The sequence below is a fragment of the Chiloscyllium punctatum genome, chromosome 14 (genome assembly GCF_047496795.1).
Source record: "Chiloscyllium punctatum isolate Juve2018m chromosome 14, sChiPun1.3, whole genome shotgun sequence".
Classification (NCBI taxonomy): domain Eukaryota; kingdom Metazoa; phylum Chordata; class Chondrichthyes; order Orectolobiformes; family Hemiscylliidae; genus Chiloscyllium; species Chiloscyllium punctatum.
Window position 1 is genome coordinate 7865208 of NC_092752.1, and position 27035 is coordinate 7892242.

A 27035-nucleotide genomic window follows, 5' to 3' on the forward strand; every position below is an offset into this window, starting at 1 on the left:
CACTGAACTGGAAGGTTCATTTCCAGATGGTTCATCGCCCTACTAGGTAACGTAATCAGTGAGCCTCCGGACGAAGCACTACTGGTGTTTCCTGCTTTCTATTTACGTGTTTGGGTTTCCTTGGGTTGGTGATGTCATTTTCTGTGGTGACGTTATTTCGTATGGTGATGTCATTTCCTGTTCTTTTTCTAAGGAGGTGGTAAATGGTATGCAAGTTGATCTATCAACAAACACATTGACTTGGATCCCATTTACCACCCCCTGAGAAAAAGATCAGGAAATGACATCACCCACCTAAGGAAACCCAAACTTATCTAGAGGAACCTCGATTATCCAAATACTAATTATCCGAAAATCGGATTATCCGAAGGAGATCTCGAGGTCCCGACAGAAACATTTAATCAAAGACGTGTTTCCAACAGTGATTGCACCTTTTGTTTACAGTAATTAAACAGGCACCATCTCCAAATGACATCCCGACCTCTCTCTCCCCCCAACATTTTCCCTGGAGTTCTACAAAGGTGTGTACCCTAAAACTACCCCACCATTTCCCCAGATAATCTGACCAAAATTGTCCCGTACAGGCAAAAGTAGAACCTGTCAAAAAGTTGTGTGTGTGGGGCTGTGGCTGTGTCTGTGTGCTATTTGGAGACTTACCCCACAACGGCAGCTGCAGCAGTAGTCTCATTGTTGGTGTACAGTCCGGCTGCCATGGAGAGGGAGTGGGGGCGGATGGGGTTGGGACGCGGGGGAGCGGTGTTGAACGGTATTGTGGGGTGGGATTGGACGGGTTTCTGGGGGCGGGGGAGCGGTTTTGGATGGGTTTGGGGGCGGGATTGGAATTTGCTGCAAATTCTGCCAACTGCAGAAATCTCAATCTCACTTTAAAGTACCAACATTTCAGTCAGAAAGGTGTCCCACCCGAGGGCTGGCTGGAGGAGTGCTGCTCGGTCAGAGGTGATGACAGTCATTGAGGTCTACAGCACAGAAAGAAAGGGCCCTTCAGCCCATCACATCCATGCTGGTCAAAAACAACCACCGAACTGCCTCTGTATGTCTATATTATATTTATCCCGGAGTCATAAAAATATGGATACAAATTCTCAACAGATTAAGCCACTAGTGGTCACACTATAATGAGATACAGAGCAGGAAGTGCCTCATGTGGACCTTAAACCCACAAAGCTGAGTGGCTTATCTCGGAATTGTAAACGATACATAAAAAAACAGGAAGAAACGTTCAAGGAGCAAGTTGACTTATGGAACGTGACACAAAAGGTTCCAAAACCAAAGTCAATACAACGAAGACTTGATTAATAATTAAAGCATGTTTATTAAAATATGATTTCAACACCAACCAGCATATATAGATGGGTACCTATGAGGTATAATACAAATATATTACAGGCTGATAGATAAATGTGAGGCTTTGGAGAACTTTCAAAGCAGTTTGAAGCTAGTTGTAATTTTGATAGGACATCGCTATTCCATTTGAAGATGGATCAAGTTGCTTTTTATTTAAAAACAGACAGCATTTAGGCATTCCTCTCCCCTTCCCCCCCCACCTCATCCAAAAACACCTTTAACTAACTTATCGCCAGCCAACTCAGACATGCCAACAACAGTCAGTATCCGCCCGTTCAAACAATGCCTGTACCCCACTTCGTCAAGGCTTCACACAGAACCTACTTCTTCAAAGGAGTGTCGCTGTTGGGGAGGGGCTGGGGGTTAGAAACTCCCCCCTCTCGCGAAAACAACTTATCTCAAGGAGAAAAAGTGGGAGGCTGGAAGAGAAAAGTCCATGCGCAAATCCAACATGTACCACAACACGTCTTTGCAAGACAACGCAGAGAACCTCAAATATTTCATCAGTTCAAAAGCACTTATCCCCGTCGCCCGGAGCTCACCACACAGCTACAACTCGAGAATGTCGACGGTGCTACATAAATGCAAATTACTGCTGTTTTTACAGAAAAGGGCCAGGCAAAATGCCACTAAAATCTACAACAGCGTTGATTCTCTTTGTTTCTAAATTAAGGTGGAATTTTAAGAAGAGTAACAGCAAAGTTGCTTGACTATTGTTGACAATAGCACACCAGCAGAGGATATCCAGGAAAGAAAGAGTGCAGCCTGCCCAGTGAAAATATTTTCGGAACTCATCACTTCTTGGGTAAATTAATTTACATTAAGGACACGAGCTGAAACACCATGGTGCCAATCACGTAGTTGCGCATATTTAGGGCTGTACCGAATAGTAGTGACCTTTGGCCTGTGAGGAAGAGAGTGACAGACAGACAGACAGACAGACAGAAGGAGAGAGATAAAAATGAAGTGTCATTTGAACATGTGCAGGGGATTCATGATTACCGTTAGACTTCAAATTCTACATTTTGTTTTGATTGAATTCAAATTCCACATCTGCCGTGGCAGGATTTGAACGCGGGACCCCAGAACATTTGCTGGATCTCTGGATTAACAGTCCAGTGATAATACCACCAGGTCACCACCTCCCCGAACTCACTAGCCAGATGCACTTGTGTGATCAAAAGAGCAGAGTTTGAACTTGACAGTTAATTTGTTGAAGACGCAGGGAACTGGTAATTAAGCAAGGTCTTCAGTGCAGCATTGATAAAAACTATAGCCCTGACAGATAGTGTTTGACAACAAGAGGAGAAATTGCCCAAACTAGGGTTATCTTGCTTGGAAATTAGAAGGTTAAATGGTGGCTTGACCAAAGTTAACAACATATTCAGGGCAACAGAGAGGAACAATTGGGGAAAAACCATTTCCACAGGCTGAGGAGACAAGGATTGGGAATGCCATTTAAAAATTAGATTAGAGACAAAAAAAACTGCAGATGCTGGATTCTAAAAGTAGACAAGCAGGAGGTTGGAAGAACACAGCAAACCAGGTAGCACCAGGAGGTGGAGAAGTCGACGTTTCAGGTGTAACCAGTCTTCAGGGCTCACACAAAACATCGATTTCTCCACCTCCTGGTGCTGCCTGGCTTGCTGTGTTCTTCCAGCCTCCTGCCTGTCTATTTTCAAAAATTAGAGCAAGAAAAGGGGGGCGGAAGTCACAACTCTTGTCTGTGAACGGTAACTTGTGATGTATTAAACATTCATTTTAAAACTTTATGTATTTTTGTCAACCAGAAGGCATTAGGGGTATGGGGCATTGAGTTGGGTTGGAGTCAGCCAGGAGCTTGGTGAATCTTGGCATGGAATAGGCTCAATGTGTTAAGTAGCCTCCTCCTATTTCTACATTAAGCTACCCTGCCACTGTGTGAAGCTAGAATGAACATCAACATCATTGATGTAAGTTGCTATTACAGCTAATCGTCATCAGAGTTAATTCTGTGTCCACAAAAATTGGCTCTTGCTCTTAACAGGAAGAAAGGCCTAACTGATGTCAGTGACCTGCACGTGGACACCGACACACTTACCGACCCCACTATCAGAGATACCACATTTACTTGCTTTTAATCTCCAAAATGAAAGCAGTTTTGTTTGGTTGCATATGGGTGAGACTTTTTTTTAAAAATGATTCATGGGAAGAGGGTGTCTTTGACTAGACCAGCATTTACTGCCCATCCCTAATTGCCCAGAGGGCAGCTCAGAGTCAACCACATTGCTGTGGGTCTGGAGACACGTGTAGGCCAGACAAAGTAAGGATGACAGTTTCCTTCCCTAAAGGACATTAGTGATCCAGATGGGTTTTTCCAACAATCGATAATGGATTCATGTTTACCATTAGACTTCTAATTCTACATTTTGTTTTGATTGAATTCAAGTTCCACATCTGCCGTGGCAGGATTCAAACCCAGAATCCCAGAACATTAGCTGGGTCTCTGGATTAGTAGTTCAATGGTAGGTCACCACCTTGCCTAATTGGACTCTGGATAGAATTAACCTTAAAGATACTACTCTCATCTCTAGTTACCCTGAAACCACTATATTGTGTGGACGGACTCACTGGGAGGTTATTCATGATAGGATTGACCAGGTTTCCTCTTTTGGCATCTACGATTAATCTGTTGATACAGATAACCCAGTTTTTAAAAAAAAATTAATTTCACATCTGCAGATGGTAGGGTTTGAACACACCAATTTGGAGTTCCGCGTCAAACCTCGTCACCACTGAGCTGCTACAGGAGGCCTGGAAAGACAGGATGTGTGGGGTTCGGGACTCCTCCAGTAAGTTTCTCCTAAAGCTGCTCCATTTCCATGGCCATGCAGCTGCTGCATCAGATACTGAGGGCCAGTCATCCCCACCCGCTGCTGTCATTGAGTGACCCGGCAACTTTCACCGCCACTCAGATGCCAGGTCACACACAAACGGGGAAACGGGTTTGTGTCAAGGTCATGTCAAGATGAGCGCTCCATTGTTCTCATGCTCCGTACCCAATGCTGTGGAGAGCTGTGCAGGGAAAATTTGCTTGGGTTGGACACATGCAAAGATCATGCCACTATCATGCAGATGAATCTAAACGTGGGCACAACATGCACTGGTTAACAATGGCATCACTTTCCAATCCACATCAACATCACCTGTCAACATTGTTCAAATTGAGAAATTGCACAGATACCTGACTTACAATATCGCACCTACATTTTTCCCCAATTCATGCAAGGGTTGTGTGTTGCTGTATGGACTAGCAGATATTGGCTGTGCCCTTTGATCTGAATGGCTTGCTAGGTCCACTTCAGGGGGCAGTTAAGAGTCAACTGTATTTCATTAACACTCAACCTGCACCCACCCCATTTTCTGGTCCCATTTTCTTTGTTTTACGAAATTGAATCCAGAGCTAGTTGTACTTTGTAAATTTCAAAGTCTTTCAGACAATCAGTGGACTTAATCTCAAAGCTTTCAGACAGTCATGCTGCTGTCTGACTTCAAACTTACTAAAGTCACCCAGTCACTTGTTGGCGGTGAAACTAAGTAATTATAAAAAACATTGTTTGAAAACAAGCAACTCCAGTTTAGGCCAGACGCTAATCCGGGCTGGAAAATTGATAATCTTCCCCTTCCTGCATTTAAATTTTCACACCTAATGCATGCAGGTAAAGTCCTTGGAGTTGCAATCCATCAGATTGATGCACAGCAAACAGATTTTCCGTCCCTGCCATTTACAGTGGTACTCAAACCAATGTACGGGAATAACCCTGGCAAAACTATCACTGCACAAGTCAGCAGCTGCAGAACCTTAGATGGTCAGCAGAGGTCGCCAACAGTCCACTGTTGAGTCTCCACTAACAACCCACTGCCTTGTGAATGTTATAGTCTGATAAAAAGAGCCACCTAAAAATGCAACTAAAGAAGGTTGATTTTTTAAAATGAAAGCAGCTGTTCTAAACGGATGTTTCTAAAATGCTTGAAAATGCGGTATCAATGGAATAAATATCAACGGAACACATGATTGCCATCCTCCCCTGAGACAATGCCTCACAGAAATACTGATGTCAGTGCAAATACGGGTTTGGTATCAGTATAACTATTATCACCTCCAACTGGTGCCTCATTTCTTTTCCATGTTTAACTGTTACTAAAATTCCCTCTGTAAACACTTGTGGCTGATTAAGTCCGGTAGAAGGGTCAAATTACCGAGAGATTGAAACTCAAAATAAAATTTGACAAACAGTTGGTGTGTGGCAACGCCTAGTCAACGGCTACTTTGTTCAGACTAGACTCACAGAGTGACCCAAAGCAAACAACCCTTGTCTGTTTCTCTATCTCCAACGATGCTTTCCCCAACCTCAGAAATACAAACCTCATCTCCCCAAGTCTTCATTTCCACACTCAAATCTACAAGAGTTCTGAAACCATAGCACTACATCAATAAATTACTTTTTTTCCCTACAATGATATTCAAACTTCATGTTAATCAAAGGAAGGGTCATAATGAATTTGAAACGTTAACTCACTTTCTCTCCAGATCTGCCGAGTTTCTGCAGTATTTTCTGTTTTTATTCATGATCTATACAATCCCTACAGTGCAGAGAGAGGCCATTTGGCCCTTCGGGTCTGCACCAACCCTCCAAAACCATCCCACTCAGGCCCAACACCATCCCCCACCCAATCCCGTCACCCTGCATTTCCCATGGCTAATAGACCTAGCCTGTACCTCCCTGGACACTATGGGCAATTTAGCATCATCAATCCACCCTAACCTGCACGCCTATGAGCATGGGAGGAAACCCACGCAGACACTGGGAGAATGAACTAACTCCACACAGACAGCCGCTTGAAGGTGGAATCAAGCCTGGCTCCCTGGTGCTGAGAGGCAGCAGTGCTAACCACTGAACCACCGTGCCATCCCATATTTCTCAGGAGGGACTGCCCTCAAGTCCAGTCCATTAGCACTCCTGGTCCAGGTTTGCAAGGTTTTAAAGCACAGGTTTGCAAATGGTGACCACATTTGCATAAAGCACCGTCATCCACCAGCAACGACACCCCGAGTCCCAGTCTCACAGTGGGCAAGAAGTGAACATCATTACCTCCTGTCGCTAGAGTCTGGGTTCAGGTCACACTGACCGAGGCCAGGACACAGTGAAAACAAAGTTCCACAGAGGAATGTGCTGAACCTTCACTGGGAGCGGTAGTTTGCATTAACGAGAGATCTCCAGGGGCATTTCATTAATGACAAGTCTCAAGTACATTCCGTCCAAAGTTCAATAAGTTCCCAGAAAGCTCCAACTTTGTGTGACCCTGACACTGGCAAGGGAGGCCAGTGTGAGATACAACTGCTGCAACATGGTAATCACTTTCAGGTTAAAACACAACATCCCGGGCTTTGGGAGTATTTCCCAGAGATGGTCAACTGGCAACATAAAATGTTTCTCCTCGGGGGGACAATTTTGACACTTCCTCACATAAAAGGGTCAAAAAAAGATCCACAATAATCAAAGATAAACATATCCTCAAATTCTCATAATCTCAATTATAACTTGAGACCGATCAACATTTTTTTCAATACCATGCATTAAAGACAGACAATCTGTTGCTTCAAAATTGATATTAGCTCAAAAAAAAGGCATCATTCAGTAATTCAAATTAGCAGCGCTTAAAGCAGCAAGGCAAATATTTTGTGCCAACTGAAATTTGAATGCACCCTGTTCTGAATAAATGACTTTCAGAGAAAGGTTTAATGGGGTACAAGGACTCAGTGGATCCTTTGGCATTGGGTTATGGTCTTGCATTGGAATTGCTTTCTTAAATATAACCCACCCCGTCATACACAAGTTCCAACCACAGCAACGTTTTCTACATGTTTGTAGCTCAGCAGGGGTAGACTGCATTAGATACACACGATCAGGAAGCACTGTCCAGATTAATATTGACACGCACACACTTCAACAACAAGAATCAAACCCAAAGTGGCAGAAGGGTGCCCCAGGGTCCACTCGGCCTCTTACCTTGCCTTCTTGCTGGTCTCACTCGCTGGAGTTGTCTCACCCACTGGAACAGGAACAGAAACCAACAGTGAGCTACTGCGACTGGGAATAAAAGTGACAAACACGGGCAACTCAACATGTTGTAGCTTGGCTCTCTGGTCACAAAAGCCAATCTTTCTTTGACACACATACTAACAAGAGGAGGCCACTCAGCCCTTCCATCTGATTCTATCCTTAACGCGACATTCCTACGTAGCCCTAATAATTTTCATCCCCTCGGTAATCACTCAACACAGGCACACCAACTCTGTGATATAACAGCTGATGATACTGTGGGAAACCCTGCACCCAAAGGCTATTCATCCTCTTCAGTCTGTTCCATTATTCATCAAATACCCCACTCACATGCATTTTATTGTACAGAAGGAGGTCATTCAACCCATCATGTCTGTTCCAGTTCTGTTCCTAGTGCCATCATGGAATCCCTACAGTGTGGAAACAGGCCCTTTGGCCCAACAAGTCCACACCGACCCTCCAAAGAGTATCCCGCCCAAACCCATACCCTACTTTATCACTTTACATTTCCCTTGACTAATGCCCCTAACCTACACATCCCTGGACGTTATGGGTAATTTATCATGGCCAATCCACCCTAATCTGCACATCTTTGGACTGTAGGAGGAAACCCGCGCAAACACAGCAAGAATGTACAAACTCTACACAGACAGGCTGGAATCGAACTTGGGTGCCTGGCACTGTGAGGCGGCAGTGCTAATCACTGAGCCACCATACCACCCAATCTTCTGCCTTTTTTCCTCACACCCCTGACCACCATTTCTATCCAAATGATCACCATGACCATCATGAATAGATCGGTGCGGAACATGGCGCTATCTGTTGGATGGCAGGACAAGACTTGAGGGGCCGAATGGTCTGCTCCTACTCCTCTTTCATGTGTTGGTTTGTGTTAGTGAAAGCTGGAGAAACTCACTGGTGTAACCTCATTTTCTAACATCTTGGGATGCTCTTTAAAGCCAACCGGAACCTAACAGAGGTCTTGGGTAAAAGTCTGATTGGAGCCACTCTGAGGTGCCTGGAGATGTGCGAGTACATTGCGAGCACTGTAACTGTGACTCCTTTCTCCTGGAGACCAGCATCGCTCATTCCCACTCTAGGTCAGCCTGTTGCACTGTTATGGCTGCACAATTTATTACTGTGCTCCCGTTGAAGTTAGCTCCTTGTCAAAAATGAAAACACACACGCACACTTGGGGAGAAGAGATGCTGACATTCACAACCTTAAGCAGATTAAAGGACTCCAACTGTGCACCTCTCTCCCGTTCAACCATTTAATGTTCATTCCTACCACAGCCCATAGCAAGACCTGCTCATTCACTTCAGTGAAGCTGATGGTCACAGAAACTGAAATTAATAGGATTAACAACGCTGTTGTATTCACATTCCCATCTCCCCCAGCAAGAGATTCCTTCACGTAGCTGCCTGGAGTTTATTTGGTCTTTGAAAAGCTGGATGTCATTTTGGACACTGAGGCAGTCAGAAGATTTGACTTTCCTGCACTGTCACAATTCTCCCCCTCGCTCAGAGACAACGGAAGGCGGACCGCATCAAAGTGATCCCCTCTGCCAACGAGCTCCTCCCACAGCCTGGCCCCACGCCGAGGAACTGCGTGACTTGCAGGAACCAAGGGGAGACCATTCAGTCCTCAAGCTTATCGTGTCACTCAATTCGATCGTGGTTGGTCTGCGTCCCAACTCTGTCAAATCCACTTGGCTCCCTTAACAAAGCAAAAACCAATCAAGCTCGCTTTTGACACGTTTTTCAATGGACGCACCAACCTCCACCGCCTTTGGGTGAGTGTGTGTGTTCCAGGCTCCTTTCGCATCACAACATGCTTCCTCATACCTCCCCTGAAGGTTCTGAATGGACCCCCACCTGAGAAAATAGGTAGAAACCATCTGCCCCCATCAACTCCTTCAACCATCTCAACAGATTAGCCATCAAAGATGGGCACAATTCACAAAGGGGACATCAATACTCTGGTGGATGAGTCAACAGCCTGCATTTGGTCACATGCATCAGCAATTTTGACTGTCCCAGTCACGGCCCCACCAAACACTTTGATGATTTATCCGTGAATGGGAAGCAGGAACGTTACTTACTATGCTCAGTGCCAGTCATCTGGGCAAGAATACAGAAAGATCGTGACTGAGCAAGGCCAGTCTTTGGCTGCCAATCTTCAGTGTCTTGCATCAGACGTTTCTTGCTCTGATCACTCAGGTTATGATGATAATGGACATCAGGTTGGACACTGGCCATGTATCGCCGCGTGGAGCTGCACAGGGGGAGAGAATGAACAACAAACAAAGACAGATTTCAAAACGCTTGTTTTGTTAGTGTTGAACCATGAACATTGTGGGCATTCATGGCTCAGTTTTGCACACACATTGTTCTTACCATCCAGTGATTATGATACTGTGACTGATACTGTCATTTTAATGGAGAAAGATTTAGGACCAGGCTTTGTCAGTCACTCAGTAAAAACCACACAGGGATAAACAGCCCCGGGTTCAATCCCAAGTGCTAGAATTCACCAATCTTGCTGAGAACAGCAAATCCCACACCATCGCAGTAAAACAATAACAGCGCCCACAGTACTGAGGAGAGACAGCAGTGCTCAGCTAGTGAGGACAGGGATCTTCCCAGTGTATCCCCACCAGGAACCACAGCCATCTTGGCTCACGCTTCAGGACCAGAAGGTGCCTGGAAATTGTCAATCTGTAAGGAGTCAACAGACTGAAAAGGTGGGATGGTGCAGGAAGGGAATTGTATTGGAAAAAGAACTTCATGAAGGTGTGCGCCTTTCCTTGGATCACCACAGCATAGTGATAATTTGTCTAGCATTTCCCCTGAAGAGACAAGACAGACAAATAAATCACAGATTGAGTTAATCTGTGGCTACTGTGTGATGAAGGGCACAGAGGAGAGGGTATTGTCACCTTTCACTAGCCAACACAGTTCACAATACTGAGGCTTGGTTTCTTGGGACACGGACACGAACACACACACGACAAAGAACATTTCCACGACACACAGTTACCCTTCACGTCACAAACAAGAAAACACGACATGACCTGAGGATTTACCGTCCAGGTAGCTTTTTCCTTTAATGATGGGAAGTAGGAGGTTGTAGTCGGTATTTGAAACAGATGGAAAAGCAACAGACAGTTCCCAAATGGTGGAGGAAGAAATGAGAAAAAAATGAACAGTTCACATAAACCACAACCAGGAGAATGATCCGAGACTACGACACACAGAAGGGATTGGTTAGCTCATCAGAAACCAGCAGAACATCTTTATAAAAAGTCTATTTAAACCTCCGACAAATCACAAAGAAGGATAAAATATCTTTGACCTCAGGTATCAGGCTACTCATGTCTCAGCGTCAACAAAATTATTGTTATACGGCAGCTTTAACGTACCGAAGGATCTTCACTGAAGCATCGTAAAACAAAGAACAACAGTGGATCACTTAAGGAGAACTTAGATGATAAAACCCTAAAGCTTGGTTAAAGATCTAGGTTTTCAGAAGTCTATGTAAAAGGAGGAAGTCTATGTATGACTCTATGAATGAACTTGATTCAGAGTCATACAGCACAGAAACAGACCTTTCGGCCCAACTCATTCACACAGAGTAGATTTCCTAAACTGACCTAGCTTCATTTGGCTGCATTAGGCCCATGTCCTTTTAACCTCTCCTGTCTATGCAGCCGTCCAAATGTCTTTTAAATGTTGTAACTGTATCAGCCTCTACAACTTCCTCTGGCAACTCGTTCCATACATGTGCTGCCCTTTGTGAAAAAATTGCCTGTCTGGTTCCTTTTAAATATTTTGCCCCTGACGTTGCCCTCTGTTATTGAAATCCCCTACCCTGGGGAAAAGTCCTTGGTTATTCATCCTATCCATGCCCTTCATGATTTTATAAACCTCTATAAGGTCACCCCTCAGCTTCTGAATGCTCCAGGAAACATAGCCCCAACCTATTCAGCCTCTCCCTTATAGCTCAAACCTTCCAGCCCTGGCAACATCCTTGTAAATCGTTTTTTGAACCTTTTCCAGTTTAGTAACATCTGGAAAACTCGGCTGTTGTGTGAGGGACTGAACAAACTTAGAAGTTAAACCCATTGCCCTGTGCTCTCTCATCTCTGCTTGATCAGTGAACCATTCTGACAGTGTCCTTACAGTTACAGTCAACTGATTATCTAACCCTCGGGTGATAGGAAGCAGCGTATCTCACGATCGTGCTACTTATGAAATGGTGTCGAACTCAAGTCATTTTTGTTTCTGGAATTTTGAATGATTGCTTCATGAGGCTGGAACCAAACTATTCCAGCTTTCCTCTCGATCATACCAGAGTTAATTCAGCTGCATTAACTCTTCAAACCCAGACTTTAGAAGTGCTGAAATGAATTTAAATTTTGAAAATAAGCTGGCAAAAAAAAATTCGGGTTAATCAGGAAAGGGTGAAAATTGCCCACCAAGCAGGAAGGCTACATTTAAGTTTTGCAAACTGGGAAAAAAAATGAGGAAGTGAAATACTCAAAGTAATGCAGGAGGGAGAAATGAAGGGGCATACACAATTCCAAACATTTTGGGATCAAACTTAAGTGCATCTTCGGAATATTAGATCAGGAGGAGGTGATTCAGCCTTTCAAAACTGCTCCATCCCTGAATTAGATCACAATTACCTTGCACTTTAATTTCCATCCACCCCTGTTGGATCCTAGTCTTCGACAGCCTTGGCTATGAACATAAATCAATTTTAGTTTTGACAGTTTTTAAATGATATCCAGCCTCAGCAACATTTTATTTTGGTGATTGGCATGTAGTGAGGAAATGGTTACATAAAGAACAGCTTCCCAACATCACCTTGAATAGCCTCACTCAAATTCTAAGGTGAATCCTCTTGTTTGACTGCATCGACACTCTCCAGATAAATAGTCTTCGCTCTCTACCCACCTTAAAGTGGAGTCACTTTTCCAAAAGGATAATTCTTATTCTATGGTATAAAAGGCCTGATTTGTTTTTTTGATAAATGCAGATGATGTTACTGCTGAAAATCAATTGAAAATCTAAGAAGAGACAGACAGACAGAAAGACGCTGGTATTCTACTTACTCGGGAACATACATGGGGCCACTGGCAGGCACAGGGGAGGAAGAGAGAGGCAGTGCACATGATACAGAAGAGTCACGAGTGAGTCATGGAAAACAAAACGATGGAGTGAAGATGGAAAAATAAAAGAAAAATTACACACTTGGAAAAAAATAAGCGAACAAATGAACAAACCAAATTTTCCAGTAATGCAGAAGGCAGCAGGAAAGTGAAGCCACTAAAGAAGCAAGCCAAAACCCAAACTCCTGCACATTACACTGCAGTTCACCCCATCGACTGCCTGATTCAGCTACTTTAATACTGAGTGATTCTAATTATAGGGAACGACACTGGGAAAGACCGAAACACTGGGAAGCAAATGTGGTGAATTGCACACTTGACCAAAGTGTGAATGGCTAGTCTTGTTGGTAACACCACCCTCCCCCGAGTACACCGAGTGTGGTCTGTGGTTGGCATAAAACAATGCTCTAACTGTACCACCTTGAGCAACTTCAATTGGCAGGTCAAAAATCACTAAGGGAAGGAAGATGGACACAGATAGGGCTGGAGAAGTGCTGCACAGTGCGTCACACTGTATATTTTAGTTGACATGGAAAGTAAAATGTTAAAAATATATGGGTTCAGAAAATAATGAAGACATTACTTCAAGTCATGGAGATACACAGCACGGAAACAGACCCTTCAGTCCAACTGGTCCATGCCGACCAGATATCCTAACCTAAACCCTTCGTATTCATATACTCATCCAGATGCCTTTTAAATGCTGTAAATTGTACCAGCCTTCACCATTTCCTCTGGCAGCTCAGTCCATACATGCACCACCTTCTTGTGTAAAAAGTTGCCCTTCGATCCCTTTTATATCTTTCCTCTCTTGCCTTCAACCTATGCACTCTCATTCTGAACTACCCCCGCCCCCACTCCACCTCAGGGAAAAGACCTTGTCTATTCACCCTATCCATGATTTTATAAACCTCTATAAGGTTTATCCTCTGACCTTCAGCCTCTGACCCTCCAGGGAAAACAGCCTCTCCCTATAGCTCAAATCCTCCAACCCTGGCATCATCCTTGTACATTACTTGTCCAAGAGGACATGAGGTGTTAGTTTCTTCAGCTTCAAATGTTTAGGGATGGACAATAAATGCTGGCCCAGCCAGGGCCACTTAAATTTCAGGTGGCTTGAGAAGAGAAATTGGAGTTAGTGTTGTTCCCTTTTATCTTCCACCATAGTCCTTCCAGATGGAAGTGATCATGGGTTTGCAAGGTACTGAAAAAAGATCCTTGGTACAGGGTCTCTGGTTGATGGTACATACTATTGCTACTGGAGGGAGTCAGTGTCAAATGTCATGGAAGATGTTCCAATTATATTGAGAGGACAAGAAATCAGATGACAAGAGATGAGATGAAACAATAGGAGAGATAATAAGATGAGGCGAGATATGAAAGGAGGTCTGTGGGTGATCTTTAAAGTAAGAATTCCCCATGAACAGCAGAATGTCCAGTATCTGAAGGCCACCCAACTGACCATGCATTCCAGAACCTCAATGGTCACAGCACTACAGGTGTCCATTCTGCCCATCGTGTCTGTTATGACCTTCTGAAGGAACAATTTCCCTGCAGGCACTCCCTGTACCCCCACACATTCTTCCTTTTTCACATAATAATCCCCTCTCTAACATCTAAATCCACCACACTCTCAGGCATCGAATTCCAGACCATTGGCGGCTTGCAACAGATTTCCTTGTTGTAACCACTGCTTCTTTTGTCAATTTCCTTAAATCGGTGCCCTCCCATTTTCAATCCCTTTATAAGTGGGAACAATTTCTCCTGCTCTACTCCACCTAGACTCCTTATGGTTTTGAATTTCTGCTCAGCCTCCTCTTCTCCAATAATTCCAATATATATAATTTAACTATATAATTGAAATTCCTCATCCCTGGAACCATGCTCAGGAATCTTTTCTGCAACCTGATTAATGCTATCACATTCTTCCTGGAATGCAGTCTTCAGGACTCGACAATTCTCCAGGTGAGGCTGAACAAGTGTTCTGAACAAGTTTAACATCAATTCCTTGCCTTGCTGCTCTATGTTTCTAATGAAGAACAGGATGCCTTAGACATTATTCCATTATTATAAGCCTTCAGCCTGCCCTGCTGCCGGTTATGTGCATGTGCAAGACTTCTGACTTCTGCCCAAAATCTCTGTCTCAGGCCTGCTGCAGTGCTCCAGCGAAGATCAGCACAAGCTGGAAGAACAGCACCTCATTTTCCACTTGGGGTCCCTGCAGCCCTCCAGACTCAGTATCGAGTTCAATTATTTTCGGGCTTCAGCTCTCCCAGATCCTTACCCCAACCCCCACACACCAGGCCTTGTTATCACATAGCTTGCCATTAAACACAACCCATTGTTAGCCACCAACAGTCTCCATTAACAGCCACTCAGCCTCATCATTTACCACTCATTTATCTACCCAACTGTTCTTCCCTCTCCCTCTGGGCTCCACCCATCATCCACCTTATCCCCTCCCCTCCACCCTATCTTCTGCATATAAACTGATATTTTCCATCCAGTCTGAGGAAGGGTCATTCAACCTGACACATTAACTCTGATCTCTCTCCACAGATGTGGAGTAATCTAACCTAAAAAGAAGGTGTTGCCAGACCTGCTCAGCTTTTCCAGCAACTTCTGTTTCCGATTTACAGCATCCGCAGTTCTTTCGGTTTTTTTAAAAACACTTCTGTCTTTCTGCTCCAATGTAACATTTAGAATTTATCTTTGATATTATTCTGTCTTTCCATTACGTTTCTACAACACAAATCAATTCATACATTTCCACATTAAATCTCCTTTGCCACTAGTTTGTCCGTTCCACCAGCCTGTCTATATCCTTTCAAAATTCGACACTATCCTTTTCACAGTTCACAATGCTGCCAAATGTTATATTGTCTGCAAATTTTGTCCTCCACACGACAGTCTCAGTGATTAATGCACATCTGGAACAACAGGGTACAAGGAGAAAGGGAGGACTGCAGATGCTGGGGACCAGAGTTGACAATGTGGTACTGGAAAAGAGCAGTTGCCTCCGAAGAGCAGGAGAGTCGATGTTTCGGGCATAAGCCCTTGATCAGGAATGAGGAATCTTCGGTAAGAAGTAGAATCGGGCAGTGCGGGGTTCATGAGTGATAAGGTTGGAGGGTGTGGATGGGAGATCCCCAGAGGTGATGAAGTTGGGGACGGTCTGGGAGATGATGGTTTGGTGAAGGGGGGCAGGAGGTGGTGTCTGCGAGTTGGCACCTGGCTTCAGCGGTGTGGAGGTCGGTTGGCCAAACTACCAGTGTACACGGTCCCTGCCCTGTCCCTGTCTACGGGTTTGATGGTGAGGTTGGGGTTGGAGCGGAGGGTGTGGAGGGCTGCACTTTGAGAGGGCAGGAGGTGGGAATGGGTGAGAGGCGAGGACAGGTTGAGGTGGTTGATGTCATGGTGGCAGCTAGAAATGAAATGAAGAGATTGAGGGCGGGTAACAGGCCAGTATGGGGCATCTAGGTGGATGGGGTGTGTGTTGGAGGGGAGAGAATGGGTGGGTGGGCAGGAGTCTTGCTTGAAAAGGTGGGCCCAGAGGTGGTGGAAGAAATGTCCAAGGTTGCAACGCGTGATTGAACTCATTCATCCAGGAGCATAGAGGGATGAAGGTGAGACCTTTGCTGAGGACTAAACGTTCATTTTCAGTGAGGGTGAGGTCTGGGGGAACAGTAATGACATTGCAGGGCTGGGAGCTAGGATCTGAGGTGGGGCTGGAGCTGGGTTTGGGGACAGGGACAGTCACTTGAGTAGGCATGATTATAGGATCAAGAATGATGTCACCAACGGAAGTGACACTCACAATAGGGGCAGATGTGGGCCCTACATTCCTGATGAAGAGCTTATGCTCACAAGGTCGATTCTCCTGCTCTTTGGATGCTGCCTGACCTGCTGTGCTTTTCCAGCATCACACTCTCAACAATAGGGTGTAACACCAGTTCCTGGGACCTCCAGTATAAACTGTCCTTCTGTTCAACAAAGAACAGTGAATTGTTGTTTCCTGTTGCTCAGCCAGCTTTGTATCCAGATTGCTATTGTCCTTTATATTCCATTTCCTCGCTCGTTACACGTTATCCAATTTTTTGTTTTGGAAGTTCATGAACACTCACATCAACATTAACTTGATCAAAAATCTCAACCAAGTTAATTAGATGCAATTTGCCTTAGCAATTCTGAGTTGGCTTTGTATAATTAACCTCGTGACCATTAATTTTACTATATTTATGCCCATTAAAGGCTTTTAGGTCAGCCTCTTCTCATACTCTCAATTCCCCTCTGAACCTTCTACATTTAACCTGGTTCTCAATTACAAATTAGATTCGATTCCCTACAGTGTGGAAACAGGCCATTCGGCCCAACAAGTCCACACTGACCCTCCGAAGAGTAACCCACCCAGACCCATTTTCCTCTGACTCATGTACCTAACACTATGGGCAATTTAGCATGGCCAATTCACCTGACCTGCACATCTTTGGACTGTGGGAGGAAACCGGAGCACCCAGAGGAAACCCACGCAGACACGGGGAGAATGTGCAGACACCACACAGACATTCGCCCGAGGCTGGAATCAAACCTGGGACCCTGGAGCTGTGAGGCAGCAGTGCTAACCACTGAGCCACCCAATATTATCTAACTAACATCAGCTGAAGCATACTTCTTTCCCTTTACTGCAATCACTATGTCTTCTGTCATCCAGGGAGCTCGGGACTTGATGACCACGTATTTTCCCTTCAAGGGAATTTACCTCAACAGTATGTGAACACTCTTTGATTTTAATGGTAGCCCATTGTTTAATTAGTCTTTCTTGGGTCTGGGTGGGTTGCGCTTCGGCGGGACAGTGTGGACTTATTGGGCCAAAGGGCCTGTTTCAACACTAAGTAATCTAATCTGATCTACTCTACTCTACATCAAGCAATTTAACTGAAACTTTATGTTCCTTAGCTCTAACCAAATAGATTCTGTCCTTGACCCCCTCTGGGTCATCCTCCCTCCCTCCCTCTCTCTCTGCTTAGTAGTGCAATGCACTCCTTAATTAATTATCGACTGGGATGGTACTGGCATAAACAGCAGAGAGGTGGAAGAGTTCCTAAATTGTGTTTAGGAGGATTTTCAACTGCAATAAATTTCCAGTCATGCCTCCTTTTCTCCCTTTGTTATCTTTCATGAAGACAATATCCAGTCACAGGACTGTAGGAACACCAGAACAGGACCACACCTTTCAGGCTTTCGGGCCTACTTTGTAAGATTGTCCATTCACTCTCTCTTTCCCATAATACCCCTATGTTCCCAATTTCTATTTCAGACATACAAATGATTGTAATTCCCCTTTGGGGGTTGGGAATTCCAAAGATTCACAATCCTCCGAGTAAAAAAAGACATTGTCACCATCTCAGTCTCAAGTGGCTGCTCCGTATTTGAAATGGTGTCCACAATTCTGCACTTCCTTAAGCTCACCTAGCTAAGGGAAAAGAAACTCATAAATACTCCACTAACTTTACAGCTGTACCAGGCACTCTGCACTGAATTAATTTGCTTTTAAAAATAAACTCTCACTTTAAAATGAGCTCTTGACCCCAAGCGGTTTCCTGGAATGGGATTTGGTTTTGACGTGTGCAGATTGGAAAGGTGTTAAAGAGTTGAGTATTAATTCAAGGCAATAATTTTGCTGGAAAGTTAAGTTTAGGGAATCCAGCCCTTGTACAAATTCTGAATCTTCATCTCTTTGTGAACACATGCATCTGCGGTCAGTGCAGCACATCAAAAAGCAAGTCAGTCCTGACAGAACATGTACATAACTGAGTAATGACAACATCCTGTCACATCCTATGCATTTCCAATTTGCCTTATGCATAGAGACAAATCACAAAAGAGAGAAGAGGGAAGGAGGAAGGGTCAGAGCGCGCAAGAGAGTGAGAGAGCTAGAGAGCGCGAAGAGAGAAGAGAGAAGGAGGAGAAAGCCAGAAGCAACACTTTGTATAGGATCATTCCTTGCATGGCAACCACACATGCTAGTTACTGACAAGTCATGAGTCACCAGATAGCAATAACACGGACACTAACTTGGCCATGATCTGTATCTGAAAAGAAAAGAGATTATGTTTCATCAATAAATACACAGATTTTTTTTGGATTTCATGTTTTGCCAATCCAAGCTTCAAAAGCAAAAAAACCCAGAAATGTCTGTTGGGTGGGTGCAGGAACCGAATACAACCTTTGAGACCAGTCCAGTTAAAAGGCTCATTTTGGAGTCAGGTAAAATGGCTTTTCCTTTTGGGGGGGGGGGGGGGTGACTTGAGGTTTGGATTGGCATGATCCTGCTCACTCAACAAGCAGCAGACACAGCTTTGGGCTAGGGTAGTCTTGTTACACTGACAAGAGTATATTGAAATTAAAATTGGTCAATCCCTTTCTAAAAATCAAATCACAAGAGACTTTAAAAACAAAACTGCACGAAACTTAACTTCACAACAAGTCACACAACCCAAGGTGATATTTAACCAATTCTGAAAACAGCAGCACTGATAGGATGAAACTTCCTTTTTAAACGACACATTGCACCATTCTAAGTTTAAATTAAAAGTTAACCTCAGTTAAATTTGAATTTAGTGAACTGTTTATTCCTATGAAGCCATTAATTTAACTGTGCGTTTAGTTTAGATTCTGAAAGCATGCCAAAAACTTATAGCTACATTAGCAGGTGTAACATATTCAGCTAAAATTACCCAGATCAGACTATATTTGGGGATCAAGACGGTTATTCCTGCACTAATGTTACACCAGCATCAAGTTCACCCTTCGCTAAGCAGATTTTTATTGCACAGTACAAACATCTGAGAACAAGATGTGAAAGTGCAGAGAAGTTAAATTCTTCAGAAATGTTGTCTTTCCTAGAAATCTCCAGTTATGTTTAAAAACAACAACAGAACCTTACTCTTCACTGGAAGAGTTGAAGGTTTTTTTGTGTGCGTTTAAAGTTGAATTAACAGTCAACAGGAAAATAACTTTTCTCCTCTACTCTGGCCAAGGGATTCTGCAAGTGTTTCCAAGTTTGCTTGAGGGGTCAGTATATGGGAGGTCTGGCAGAAGCAAGTATGTGCAAGCAAACCAGACATGAAGGGAATGCTATGCAACTTCCAAATGCTTAAGTTCACAACCCACTTTTACCTGCCTCTGCAGGAAATCAAGCAAACCCAAGTTACAAAATCATCAAGTTGAACAGCAAAGGAGAAGGCCATTTGGCTCATCATGCCCATGATAGCTCCTGAACAGTCCCAATTCACTATACTTTCTCCATAGTTCTGCAACCTTTTCTCTTGACCACCTATACATCCAATTCACAAATTGGTTTCAGTTCAAAAGAGGAACTCGCATGTAACGAGAAGCTTACATGCACTGAGATTAATGAAATCCAGGGAAATTCTGGGATATATTCAGAAGGGATAATGTGCGAAATACAGAATGTTTTAACACCTGCCTGACTGAGGCAAAATCAATATTTGCAACATACTGTTTCATTAGGTTGAAAACATTTTCTTAAAACTATATCACCTTTGCTTCTGTGACAGTTTTATGAATCAAAACACAGAAATGTTGAGGCACCTCAACTAGTCTCTTGTTGCTGCGGTAACGAATTCCCATGTCCTGGAATGCAAATGGAATTTTCGTCAAGCCACCCGAGAGTGAGGTGTGTCTGCTGCTTGCTTCCCAGACTGTTCTACATGGTTTGCAAGAAGCCACCTACCCATTCTGCTGCTTGGCATCGCTCTGCCCCTCTCTCAGTCCTCTCTTCTGTCCCTCTGCCACCTCATGGGCGTTGTCAGAGGAGTAGAGGTTTATGGGCGTGTTGTACACCTTGGGCTGCCATGGGACATTAACGGACGAGGTTACTGTCGGTTTAGCAGTGGTGACTGGTGGCGTGCGCCCATTGACACCAGGTTTAAAACTGGCATGCGTTCGTGGTGGAGATGCAACAGGCACTGATGGTGGGGGAGCGGAATTATTGAGAGTGCTTGCCGGTGATGGAGGCAGAGGCTGAGTGAGGGGTGAAGAAGCTGGGGAAAAGGCTGCAGGCTGGGGTGATGCGGACGTCGGCGTGACCTTTGGAGACGATGAGGCTCCGAAAGGACGAGCCGTCATATTGTAGGCCGAGCTGGGTGCAGATGGGACCTTTGGCATCAGAGGAGCAACTGATGCAACAGGCACAGTGTGTGTTATTTCCTGCAGCTCATCCTGAGCAGAACGTGGGCGGAAGAAAAAAAAACACAAGTTACACACACAAAAAATAACATGCAAACAAGGAAACTCATGCTTCATATTTTGTCCTTTGGAAGTGTTCTCCGAAACCCCATGATGGGTAAAGCAAATTTTGAAAGATTTGAGGAAGGGAACTGGAGCAGTCTGGGTCTTGGTCTACTCTCTGGAGTTTGGAAGGATCTAATTGAGGCATTCAAAGATGCTAAAGGGGATTGACAAAGCAGATGGGGAGCAATTGAGGACAAGAGGTCATAGTTTTAGGATAAGGAAGGTGTGGCTGATTTCAAACTGGAGAAATTATGTCTCTCAAAGCTTCATGAATCTGTGGAATTCACTATCCTAGAATACGCTGGATGCCAGGACATTGAGCAACTTTAAGGAGGAGACAGGCAGGAGATTTTTAATCAGTAATGGGTTGAAGGATTACGGAGAGCGGGCAGGATCGTTTCAAATGGCAGGACAGGCTTGAGGGCCTATTTCTGCTGATAGTTTTAGCATCCTTAAGGTAAAACACTAACAATAACCACAGCTCCCTGAAAGCAATGGAAAACCTGAGAAATTTGTCCCCACTGTGAACATTTTTTATTATCTTAAGTATAATGGATAAATGGACACTTTTTAAATGAATCAATTAAGAGGAAGGCGTCACAGTGGCTCAGTGGTTAGCACTGCTGCCTCACAGCGCCAGCGACCCAAGTTCGATTCCCGCCTTGGGCGACTGTTTGTGTGGAGTTTGCACATTCTCCCAGTGTCTGCCACAGTCCTCCCATAGTCTAAAGATGTGCAGGTTAGGTGAATTGGCCATGCTAAATTGTCCGTAGTGTTAGGCGCATTAATCAGGGGTAAAAACAGGGTGTGGATGGGTTATTCTTAGGAGAGTCAGTGTGCACTTGCTGGGCCGAAAGGTCTGTTTCCATCCTGTCGGGAATCTAATCTCCAAACCGATGTTGACTGCAAATTTCAAAAATGGGTTTGGATGGATTGCTGTTTGGGGAGGGTATTCATGAACATGGAGCCAAGATGGGTTGGTGATTTTAAGATACAGATTAGCCGTGATCTAACTGAATGAGGGAATAGCTCAGGGAGTCAAAAGGGATCATTGGTGAATCAATTTAAAAAAAAGAGGTAAGAAATAATAATTCCAGAGTAGTGAATGGAATATTCCTGCAGCAGGTAAATATAGCACAAGAGATACCCCTTTTATCTGAAAACAAAATTAATACGTCCTTAAAAATATAAATTGTATTCCTGTAAACAGACCACCACACTGCACTCACAGGAACAGACATTGGTCAAAGCAAGAGTTGTGGAGTGGGCAAGAAAAACAGGGTGCTAACTTTTGAAATAATTTAGTGGAGGTTTTAAGTGCAATTAATTTTGCTGCAGGGTTAATTCTTAATTATGATGCCTCGTTATGTGATTTGATCTGGCTGAGCCAAAGTCTGAATTGGAACCATGGGTACCACTGATCACAAAAACACTCGAATCAAGACCAGCATAGGTTTTCCCTGAGAACACTCCAAACGACTGCAGGCACCTGCCTGAAACCCATTCAAGTCTGGCATGCAAGAAGGCTCACCCACAGCAGCCAGTTTCTATGCCACCAGGTAGTATCCAGTACTGTTGCTATGTCACATTGAATCTTTAACATGTTACTAAACTAAATCAAGGTCAGAAGTCACATAACACCATAGTCTAACAGGAGAAAGTGAGGACTGTAGATGCTGGGGATCAGAGTCATAAAGTGTGGCACTGGAAAAGGACAGCAGGTCAGGCAGCAGCCCAGGAGCAGGAGAGTCGATGTTTCAGGCATAAGCCCTTCATCAGGGATAGCAAGATTTCGGAGCACTGCTCCTTCGGCACTTCATCTGGAGGAGCAGCATTCTGAAAGCTTGTGGTTTCCAATAACCCTGGTGTCGTGCGACTTCTGACCTTGTCCACCCCAATTCAACACCGGCACCTCCACATCATAAAGTAAATCAGACCTTACTGATGGGAGCAAAACACCAGTCCCATTGACTCTGGTAGCATTCAAATAAATACCACGCAGTCAAATTTCTAGTGACAAACATACAATTCCAGGGATTAAAAACAAAAGCATTATTTGGGACAGTAGGGAGGAAGCTTAAAAAACTTGTCATGATGAGTATTTGTACAGGAATAGGACAGAAGGAAGGCCACTGAATTGATGTGACATGTTCAATTAAAATTCACAACCACACTTGAGGAGAAAGCAAGTCTGGTAATTCTTCAAACAGAGAAAGAGATGCGTCAGACTTAAATGTGTATGTGAGAGTGTGAGTGTGAGTGTGAGTGTGAGTGTGAGTGTGAGTGTGAGTGTGAGTGTGAGTGTGAGTGTGAGTGTGAGTGTGAGTGTGAGTGTGAGTGTGAGTGTGAGTGTGAGTGTGAGTGTGAGTGTGAGTGTGAGAGTGAGAGTGAGAGTGAGAGTGTGAGTGAGAGTGTGAGTGAGAGTGTGTGAGTGAGAGTGTGTGAGTGTGTGTGAGTGTGTCTCCACCAACATTGCCAGCCCTGCTTCTCTTGCATTTGTATAGCCGCTTGCACAGTCTCAATCCTCAAGTGCTGGACAGCAAGGAGACATTATCAAAGCTTGGCCAGTGTCACAGTGCACAGCAACAGCCCACAGAGCATTAACAATCAGGTGATCTGCTTTGCAGTTTCGGGGGTGGGAACGGTTCTCAGCAGCTCCTCACACTGTCAGGACAGATGGGGAACAATGTCCATGAGCGAGTAAAGATAAACTCAACTCTGCCGAGCTCAACAAATATAATCTAACTTCCAATGAAAGAGGGTTAGCCCGACACACATTCAGTAAAACTCATTCCAATGTTCGTTTCAACGCTTTGCAGCAAATCCTGCATCTTTACGGGAGATTAGCACATAGGCGCAGACTTCAGGAACTGATTAAATGCTGAATTGCAACCCAGCTCAAAATCCTGAGCTCAGATAGAAAGCTGAAGGGAAGGTGTAAAGAGGGATTAGGAAAACAAATTAATTATGGCTGTCTCCTGAGGAGTGGGGAGAGGCGGCTGTACTACATGGATTGATGTTATATTACAATTTAAAGACCCCATTCAGACTGGTACATTTAGTTCTGGGCAACTAGACCCAGGCAGGACTTACTAACCAAAGGAGGGTTAACCAGATTGATACCAGCAACTGAAAACACTTAATCATAAGGTCGCAAAGATATAAATGTCGTTGCATTAAGGAGATTAAGTGTATTGAAATTCAGGAGTTATAGAGTAATAGAAATATACAGAGTCAAGAGCGTGGTGCTGGAAAGACACAGCAGGTCAGGCAGCATCAGAGGAGCAAAAGAATCAACGTTTTGGGCAGAAGCCCTTCATCAGGAATTGGGGCTTATAACCAAAATGTCGATTGTCCTGATTTCAGATGCTGCCTGACCTGCTGTGTCTTTCCAGTATCACACACCGAATTCTGATCTCCAGCATCTGCAGTCCTCACTTTCTCCGTAGAGTTGCACAGCATGGAAACAAGACCTGGTGGTCCGACTCGTCCATACCAACCAGACATCCTAAATTAATCCAGTCCCATTTGCCAGTATTTGGCCCATATCCCTCAAAATCCTTCCTATTCATATATCCAACCTGATACCTTTTAAATGTTGCAATTGTACCAGCCCTCCACCACTTCCTCTGGCAGCTCATTCCATACGGGTACCACCCTCTGTAAAAAGTGGCTGCTTAGGTTCCATTTAAATTTTAACCGTCTCACCTTAAACCTATGCCCTCTCATTCTGGACTCGTCTATCCTGGAGAAAATAACTTGTCTATTTAACATCTCTATGCCCCTTATGATTTTATCAACCTCTATAAGGTCACCCCTCAGCCTCCAATGTTCCAGGGAAAACAGCCCCAGCCTGTTCAGCCTCTCCCTATAGCTTAAACCCTCCAACCCTGGCAACATCCTTGGAAATGCTTTCTGAACTCTTTCAAGTTTCAAAACATCTCTCCTAAAGCAGGGAGACGAGAATTGCACGCAATATTCCAAAAGTGGCCTAACCAATGTCCTGTGCAGCCACAACATGACCTCCCAACTCCTACACTCAACGCACTGACCAATAAAGGCACGTTGATGAAAGTTGTCAAAAGTATTGATCCCATTTCCTCATTGGGCTGTAGTAGGGGAAGAAGGAGTGAAAATCAGAAATCATTCTGTTGGAGTAGGGGAGGGATCCTTAAAATTGGATCCAGGCCACTCAGGTAATACCAAGAAATAATTTGTTGTGAATGGTAATGGAAATCTATTGAGACTGGGTGTCAATGAAAACTTGAAAAGGATAGTTTTTGCATAGACTAATTAAGAATCACAGAAGGAAGGTGGTTTGGTGAAGATAGATTACAGAATGTTCCTGATGTTGAAGTACAGAACTAGGGGTCACAGTCTAAGAATAAGGGCATTTCAGGACTGAGAGGAGAAAGAATTTCTTCACTCAGAGAGCTATGAACCTGTGGAATTCTCTCCCACAGGAAGCGGTTGGGGCCAGCTCAATAGATAGATTCAAGAGGGATCATACTGAATGGGGGTGCAGGCTCGAAGGGCCGAATGGCCTACTCCTGCACCTATTTTCTATGTTTCTGTGCTCCACAATTCAATTAAATCATGGTCAATCTGATTGTGGTCTGAACTTCACTTCTCTGTGCACACTCAATATCCTCTGACCCCTTGTTAGGAAAGATAAAATGAGTCCACCACGAGAGCTTGCTGGGGAAGGGGATTCTGACAACATTTTCTGATAGCTCCGAAGGGTCTGTTTTTGTGCTGTATACCTCAAAGACTCTCTAAGACTAAGCTCTGCCGTAAAAAGAAAATTCCTTTCATGTTTTTAAAAGCTGTGTCCCCTAGTTCTAGTCTCTGCTACAAGAGGGAGAATTCTCTCAGTGTTAACTAAGTACTTTCGTGTTTTAATCAGTAGTTAAAATGCTGCTACTCTTAGACCCAAAGCTCACAGAGAGACTACAATCTGCCAAAATGCTAAAAGAAAAGCAGATAGAAAGTAGGTAATGCTTCAAAGTCCACAGGCAGAAAACCAAAATTTCTATTCATGTTTACAGAGAAAAAAAAATTCACCTGCAACTTGGTTTCGCATAGGTTTTATTGAAAATTCCTGGAACATAGAATTTTCCATATAAATTTGGAACCAGACTAAAGATACTACTGCAGACTTATTGGCTTAGATCCCCACCTCTATGGAGAAATATACCTACTGTCAAAATCACTTCTGCCCCACAGCAGCACTGTGCACAATGTTCTCATTACAAACCAATTTCCCTGATAGGGATCACTTGACATTCTGCACAATCTGCTTCACACAAGGAAACATTCATCAACTCAAGTATCGGCTCTCTGCGCCTACTTTTAAAAAAAGCCATCAATTAAAGACTTTCTTTATTGAAAATAAAACTGCCACAGTCATACAGCACAGAGACAGGCCCTTCGGTCCAACCGGTCCATGCTGAACATAATCCCAAACTTAAACTCTTGGAAACAAAGTGGGAACCTGAACAGAGCAGCACTGAGGGAATTAAATGATCAGGAAGATTCCCTGTTTTGCGTCTTTGGAAGCACAGCTCCCCAAGTCAGAAGACGATTGGATCCCTGCTGTGAGGGTGAACCTATCAAAAAGCCAGGCCACATGGCCAACACATCAAACGTGGAGAGCTGAGGAAGTGTGACATTGTTGGGGTACCATCATCAAAAGGGGCTCTGCTTGCCCTCTTGGAGAAAAGATCCCATTGCAATATTCTCCCCCGTGTCTTATGTTGAACGTAACCCCAACTCCCCAAAGAAAACCATCAAAGTACCATTGTGGTGCTGAGTGCAGGAGCTCGCTGTGGACAAATTGGCTGTTCTTTTTCCACAGCTATTTGAAGGGAAGTCCACATTTGAGATGTGGGAGGCTTTCAAAGATAGTTAAAGATAGTGCAGGATAGGCATGTTCCACTGAAAGCAAAGGATAGGGAAGGCAAGATTCATGAACTGTGGATGACAGGAGAAATCATACAACTAGCCAAGAGGAAAAGGGAAGCGTGTATAAGGTCCAGGCAGCTAAGAATAGAACGGGCCCTGGAGGAATAAAC

At 44.1% G+C, this 27035-nt stretch overlaps 1 protein-coding gene across 7 annotated transcripts in view; it reads right to left on the minus strand.

Annotated features, from left to right (window-relative positions):
• Window positions 1–27035, minus strand: part of pdlim5a (PDZ and LIM domain 5a) — a 254170-nt gene that overhangs the window by 79483 nt on the left and 147652 nt on the right. For 4 of the 7 annotated variants that reach the window (XM_072583846.1, XM_072583847.1, XM_072583845.1 and 1 more), the window contains 3 exons: window positions 20402–20889; window positions 9574–9746; window positions 7416–7458 (listed from right to left, as the gene is read on the minus strand). In XM_072583846.1, the coding sequence (XP_072439947.1) occupies window positions 7416–7458; window positions 9574–9746; window positions 20402–20889 (704 nt within the window). Of the gene's footprint in view, window positions 1–7415; window positions 7459–9573; window positions 9747–10557; window positions 10576–12588; window positions 12610–18720; window positions 18738–20401; window positions 20890–27035 lie in introns of all 7 variants that reach the window. The other 3 variants (XM_072583849.1, XM_072583852.1, XM_072583851.1) reach the window with 2 other exon arrangements.